The sequence below is a fragment of the Rhinoderma darwinii genome, chromosome 10 (assembly GCF_050947455.1).
Source record: "Rhinoderma darwinii isolate aRhiDar2 chromosome 10, aRhiDar2.hap1, whole genome shotgun sequence".
Lineage (NCBI taxonomy): Eukaryota > Metazoa > Chordata > Amphibia > Anura > Rhinodermatidae > Rhinoderma > Rhinoderma darwinii.
Genome location: NC_134696.1, coordinates 84037236 through 84044402, shown reverse-complemented (window position 1 = coordinate 84044402; position 7167 = coordinate 84037236). Strand labels below are relative to the sequence as shown.

At 42.5% G+C, this 7167-nt stretch overlaps 1 protein-coding gene across 1 annotated transcript; it reads right to left on the bottom strand.

Moving 5' to 3' along the window:
* Window positions 1-3932: 3932 nt before the first annotated feature.
* Window positions 3933-6472, bottom strand: LOC142661518 (sperm acrosome membrane-associated protein 6-like). The gene is made up of 7 exons (XM_075838927.1): window positions 6164-6472; window positions 5990-6067; window positions 5830-5862; window positions 5642-5719; window positions 5448-5551; window positions 5162-5321; window positions 3933-4939 (listed from the first exon to the last, which is right to left on the bottom strand). Exons 1-7 carry the CDS (start codon window positions 6285-6287, stop codon window positions 4704-4706), a joined length of 813 nt encoding a protein of 270 aa, XP_075695042.1. The 5' UTR covers window positions 6288-6472; the 3' UTR covers window positions 3933-4703.
* Between the last annotated feature and the right edge of the window lie 695 nt (window positions 6473-7167).

Below are 7167 nucleotides of genomic sequence, written 5' to 3'. Positions count from 1 at the left end.
ATTTCTGTCCGTGGGTTTAATATAAATGTTGGTTGTCAATCTTGTATCAAGATTTGTTATCGTGGTATCCAGAAATTGTATAGATGGGGTCGACTTGTACTACTGTAAATGTAATATCCGCATCTATATTATTAATAAACTCATGGAACATATCCAATTCTGCCGTGGTGCCCAGCCAAATGAAAAAAATGTCATCTATGTATCTCCACCACTTCAGAACATGTCTGAAGTGGTGGGATACATAGACTGACTCACTCTCCAATTTTGCCATATAAATTTTGACCTATGTGGGTGCCACATTTGTGCCCATTGCCGCCCCTCTTCGCTGTATGTAGAACTGATCTCTGAATAGGAAATAGTTCTGCCTCAAGACAGCCTCCAATAGTGAAAGGAGAAATTCAATGCACTCAGGTGTGTATTCACTTGTAGATAGAACTTTGTAAATTCCCAACAGTCCCCTACTGTGGGTAATCGACGTGTCTAAAGTTAACAACATTGAACAAACACAGCAGGGCCGTCATAGGGATTTGTAAACCTTTGATTTTAGACAAAAAATCGGAGATGTCTCGTACATAGGAGGGCACCTCCATCGCGTACATGCGGAGAATCCTGTCCAAGAAAATAGAGATGTTACCAAAAATTTACCCAATGTTAGACACTATTGGTCTCCCTGGCGGTTTAATAAGGGACTTGTGTATTTCGGAAGTATGTATATGGGTGTTATAGGATATTGTACATATAAGAATTTCTTTAGGCTTTTATCAATGTCATTTGTGAGTGCTCTATCGAGTAATCTATCAATGTGTTTCCCTATATTAAACTTAGGGTCAGCTGTTAACATACCGTAGACATGTTGATCTTGGAGCTGTCTCATAATCTCCTCTGTAATCACTTGTATCCATCACTACAACTGCGCCCCCTTTATCTCCCGATTTGATGGTAACATTCCTTTTCTCTCTCAATTATGTAAGTGCCTCTATCTCTGTTGCAGTTATATTAGGCTGTTTGAATTTGGTTGTCTTAGAATTCTCCCTCAGGCTATTAACGTCTAGCTTAATGGCTGTCATAAAGGTTTCAATGGCTACCACATTACCAAAGGGGACAAAATCACTTTTCAAGGAGAGGTCAAAATCACAAAGTCTTAATTCTCTAGGCAACTCAACTCTAGGCTCATGGTTTTGTTCTGCGAACCAGGTTTTTAACTTAATGGTGCAAAGAAATTTATGCAAATCCAATTCTAGTTTATATAGATATATATATATATATATATATATATATATATATATATATATATATATATACACTACCGTTCAAAAGTTTAGGGTCACTTAGAAATTTCCTTATTTTTTAAAGAAAAGCACAGTTTTTTTCAATGAAGATAACATTAAATGAATCAGAAATACACTCTATACATTGATAATGTGCTAAATGACTATTCTAGCTGCAAACGTCTGGTTTTTAATGCAATATCTACATAGGTGTATAGAGGCCCATTTCCAGCAACTATCACTCCAGTGTTCTAATGGTACATTGTGTTTGCTAACTGTGTTAGAAGGCTAATGGATGATTAGAAAACCCTTGGAAACCCTTGTGCAATTATGTTAGCACCGCTGTAAAATGTTTTGCTGTTTAGAGGAGCTATAAAACTGACCTTCCTTTGAGCTAGTTGAGAATCTGGAGCATTACATTTGTGGGTTCGATTAAACTCTCAAAATGGCTAGAAAAAGAGAGCTTTCATGTAAAACTCGACAGTCTATTCTTGTTCTTAGAAATGAAGGCTATTCCATGCGAGAAATTGCCAAGAAACTGAAGATTTCCTACAACGGTGTGTAATACTCCCTTCAGAGGACAGCACACACAGGCTCTAACCAGAGTAGAAAGATAAGTGGGAGGCCCCGCTGCACAACTGAGCAACAAGACAAGTACATTAGAGTCTCTAGTTTGAGAAATAGACGCCTCACAGGTCCTCAACTGGCAGCTTCATTAAATAGTACCCGCAAAACGCCAGTGTCAACATTTACAGTGAAGAGGCGACTCCAGGATGCTGGCCTTCAGGGCAGAGTGGCAAAGAAAAAGCCATATCTGAGACTGGCTAATAAAAGGAAAAGATTAATATGGGCAAAAGCACACAGACATTGGACAGAGGAAGATTGGAAAAAAGTGTTATGGACAGACGAATCGAAGTTTGAGGTGTTTGGATCACACAGATGAACATTTGAGAGACACAGAACAACTGAAAAGATGCTGGAAGAGTGCCTGACGCCATCTGTCAAGCATGGTGGAGGTAATGTGATGGTCTGGGGTTGCTTTGGTGCTGGTAAAGTGGGAGATTTGTACAAGGTAAAAGGGATTTTGAATAAGGAAGGCTATCACTCCATTTTGCAATGCCATGCCATACCCTGTGGACACCGCTTGATTGGAGCCAATTTCATCCTACAACAGGACAATGACCCATAGCACACCTCCAAATTAAGCAAGAACTATTTAGGGAAGAAGCAGGCAGCTTGTATTCTATCTGTAATGGAGTGGCCAGCGCAGTCACCAGATATCAACCCCATAGAGCTATTGTGGGAGCAGCTTGACCGTATGGTACGCAAGAAGTGCCCATCAAGCCAATCCAACTTGTGGGAGGGCCTTCTGGAAGCATGGGGTGAAATTTCTCCCGATTCCCTCAGCAAATTAACAGTTAGAATGCCAAAGGTCTGCAATGCTGTAATTGCTGCAAATGGAGCATTCCAAGACGAAAGCAAAGTTTGAAGGAGAAAATTATTATTTAAAATAAAAATCATTATTTCTAACCTTGTCAATGCCTTGACTATATTTTCTAGTCATTTTGCAACTCATTTGATAAATACAAGTGTGAGTTTTCATGGAAAACACAAAATTGTCTGGGTGACCCCAAACTTTTGAACGGTAGTGTATATATATATATATATATATATATATATATATATATATGTTTTTATTAAAACTTATTTGAACTTTTTGAGATACAGCTGCTTTGTATCCTGTATACAAATCAGCTGTATCTAGCGTTTAAACCTGAATACGTCAAGGCCGACGGGACTGACTGGTTCAGTGACAGCGGGTCCTGCGTGCCTCTGACACCTAGGTTATCGATTACATCTAAGTTATGAATTTAGGCTTCGTTCACATCTCTATCGGGGTTCCGTTCATGGGTTCCGTCAGATATTTCCGTCACGGGAAACCATGAACGGAAAGCGAACGGAAACCATAGCTTTCAGTTTGCATTACCATTTCAATAGACTACGCTATTGATTCCACCAAAAGATGGAAACCTTACGGAATGCAGACAAACGGAGACCATTAGCAACTAAAGGATTTCTATTGAAATAAATGGTAATGCAAACAGAAAGCTATAGTTTCCGTCTGATTTTCGTTCGGGTTCCGTTCATTAGTTCCCCTGACGGTAATATCTGACGGAACCCGTGATCGGATTCCCGATGCAAATGTGAACGAAGCCTTAGATGTGATCGGTAACAGCTTGATCCTGCATGTTACATGCGTTGCGGGGCCAACTGGGTTGAGGTCCACTCAGACATGTTTTGTCCCCCCTTTGCTAAACACCTAGCTATGCCCATGCTTCCGAGTATTCCCTAGCCGGCTAATTCACCAGACTTGAACCCAATTGAACATCTCGATCATCTTGTTCACTCTATGGATCCTCCCCCACAGACCCTCCAGCAAATGTGGGATGCTCTGCAGTCAGTGAGGCTCCAGATACCGGAGATGACGTACCAGCACCTTATTGAGTCACTCCCAGCCCGTCTACTGCTGTCCATACTGCACACGGCGGTTACTCCGGATATTACCCGGTGGTCATAATTATGGGACTTGGCTGTGTACATAAAGTTGGGGGACCTCTTTAAGTTGCTATTTAATAAAACACTATTTAAGTTTTTTTCGTTTTTATTTTATAGATATTCGGATAAGAATAGGGTTAGGTAATAACCCTGCAGAGATATAATGCTGCAGGTAAGGGGTGATATGGTGGTGTCCTCCTCTTTTTTCTGAACATCTTTTCCAGGTTTCTTTAGGGTGCACCGCCTATGACCGGTGATAAAGGTCATATCCAGGCCTGAGGGTTCCCACTGTAACTCTGCAGCGTTGGTTCTACTGCAGGTTAGATGTAAATGGGTGTTTTTCACCTCTTGTTCCTGAATATTAATTCCGGGTCACTTTAGGGCACTCCACAATGACCAGTGATAAGGGTCTTGTCCAGACTTGAGGGGTTCCCACTTTGCCTCTTACTTTTTTTAATTTTGTTTTTGAGCCGTAGGGTTTGGCTAATAAGCCTGCACAGATATTATGCTGCAGGTTTCAGTACTTGGGTGTTGTTCTTCTCCTCACTTTCCTGAACATTTCCTGGTCCCTTCAGAGTGCGCAGCTTTGACCGGTGATAAAGGTCTTGTCCAGGTTTGAGGGGTTCCCACTGTGCCCCTGCAGCGATGGTTTTGCTGCAGGTTAGATTTGATTAGGTGGTGACCTCCTTATCTTCCTCCTGAACATTATTCACGGTCTCTTTTGGGTGCGCTGCTTTGATGATAGGGTTCGTGTCCAGGCTTGAGGAATACCCATGATGTTTCTTGAGAGTCTGTTGTTGTTGACTCCAGATGTTTTTGACTCCATATGATAATGCCCTGATGGGACGATGGTTCTTGATGTTTTTGTATTTTATTTTTTTAGTCCACACTGAGGGCATAACGCCACAGGGCTCCAACCAATAATGTTACTATCAGGCAGCAGACTCCGGCATAGATGGCATAGAGGATGTAGCTCTGGAAGAATGTTTGGATTTTCTCCAGGGTGGAGGGTACATGTTTAATAATTACCTCCTCCTCTGGTATTTTTGTTGATTCCAGAGCATGACGGAAGTATCGCTCTACTTCGGAGGCTTCCCTTGTATCAGTCGGTGTCACTGAAATACAGAAGATAAATAGAAGTAAATAATGAGAATGTCGTCTTCTGTATAAGCAGCGCTGGATCATAGACAGACATAGATTTTCAGAAAGAATTCTTTACTGTAAGAGCAGTGCAGAGGCAGGAGGAGTCGCTGATCTAGTATATACATTTATGTGACAGATCAGAATATTCTAGAAAAGAAAATATTTGAGAGACTAAAAACTTTCAGAAGACTTACCATCCAGATAGTAGAATTGGCGGAGTATGATGTCATCATCCTCATCCGTGACCTCGCAGGCATAAGTCCCCTTGTGGCTGGCTCGTGTAGGCTCAATCATCACAAATAGGTCTTCCCCACTATAGATGTCTTTGAAGTAACCTAAATCAGTCGCCTTCATCTATAAATGAAAACGTTGATGACATCAGAGAAGACATTCCTCATATGTGGAGTAGGAATGAGGGGGGATTACAGGTTTGTCTTTGTACTTTAATATAATGGTTATAAATGTAACCTGAATACTTACGTTTTTGGCGTACTTCCAGACGACTGTCGCATAGTCCGGAAGGGGAAAGGACGCCCCGCAGTGGATGATGGTCTTTTCCAGCTCTATCACATGCATTTCCTCAACTGAAAAGACAGAGAAGGGAAACAATGGTCTAACACAACTATAAACTAACAGCTTTACATGAGATTTATAAATTGATGATAGAAACTTACGGGGACAGGTCACGGGGAGTTGGCAATCCTCCTCAGCACATCGGCTGCATTTAAAGACTCGGGCCTCTTTTTGAAGGCCTGGGGAAAAAACACAGAGAGAGAGGGGTCACATGTCTGAGGTAAATGAAGACCCCCCCATGTACATAACGGAGGTCACACGTATCATCCTGTCCAATGACATTACTTACCGCATGGAGGTTTGCATTCTGCCGCTGTATGACCTAATGGAAGGAATTGATACGGTTAAGGCTGAATTATGTTGTGTGGGGGTGGGGGAGCGGACAAGATATGATGTTGAATATATAGAACATATGTACTGTCTGTATCTCAGGATCTTTAGTTACTTACTTGCGGCACGGTCTTTTATGCCTTTAACAAATTCAGCGATTTTATTTTCAAATTGTTCCACCCAAGATGGTGGAAAGTCTAAAAGAAATTAGAGATAAATAGAAAGCGATAAACATTGAATTTTGACGATTTAAAAGAAATTCGAGAAAAAAAATCGAGATTTAATGAACTTACATAATTCGCTGATTTGTTTGACTTCTTTTTCGAAGCCCTTCAGATACAATCTGATCCTTTGTATCTGGGAAAATGCTGTAAAGAGAAGAAGACACATGAGATTTATGCCGGGTCCTGCAGACATTGTATAAAGTGATCTATGATGGAGATGGGGTTCCTGGGTGAATATTATGTACAAGAGATTTCCTGCTCTGACTGCTGTTAATGCTACAAGTGACGCTTCAGTCTAGCAGGACAATAGCTCAATACTGAGATGACATGTTCTAGGTATAAGATGAAGGAGTGATGAGAAATAGAAGCAGATAATAGTTACCTATCACCAGTGGCGTAACTACCGCGGTAGCAGCAGTAGCGGCTGCTACGGGGCCCGGGGCTTGAGGGGGCCCGGTGGCGCTGCTAGCAGCCGTTATGGCTACTACAGCGGTAGCGTCGCTACTGTGGGGCCCGCGACGCCGAGCCTTACACAGGCCCTCTCATGCCTGTAGGTGTCGCTAGCACCGGAGGGGGCCCCAGTGCTAGCGGCAGCCAAATACATGTATTAGCACTGAATGGCCGGGCATGTTCCGTGCCTGACCATCCAGTGCCTTACAATGACACTGATTGGCTAGCGGCGCGATGACATCATCGCGCCGCTTCCATGCTTGGAAGGTGCTGATTGGCGGGGCAAGTCATTCTGCCCCGCCAATCAGCGTCATTGGAGGACGCTCGTTCAGCTCCTGCAGACATGCTCAGAAGAGAGCATGTCTGCATCGCCAGTGAACAGCGTGGGAACCGGAGAATGTGAGTATGTCAAGTTTTTGTTTTTTTTCCCTCATAAAAATGTGAATGGCATTATCTATAGGGGGGGGGGGGGTCATCTTTATGTGGGCTATTATATATAGGGGGTCTATGTGTGGGGCAGTAGCTACAGGGGGGGTCTAGATGTGGGGGTGTGGGCCATTATATACAGGGGGCTCTATACGTGGGCCATTATATACAGGGGGCTCTATATGTTGGCCACTATA

Bases quoted from the DNA above. Each gene is read 5' to 3' on its own strand.
- LOC142661518 (XM_075838927.1), bottom strand. From the start codon at position 6,287: ATGTCTGCAGGACCCGGCATAAATCTCATGTGTCTTCTTCTCTTTACA. The intron at 5,863-5,989 runs GTAAGTAACTAA...TCCTTCCATTAG, and splicing joins CATAAAAGACCGTGCCGCAA to GTCATACAGCGGCAGAATGC. The intron at 5,720-5,829 runs GTAAGTAATGTC...TTTTTTCCCCAG, and splicing joins AGAATGCAAACCTCCATGCG to GCCTTCAAAAAGAGGCCCGA.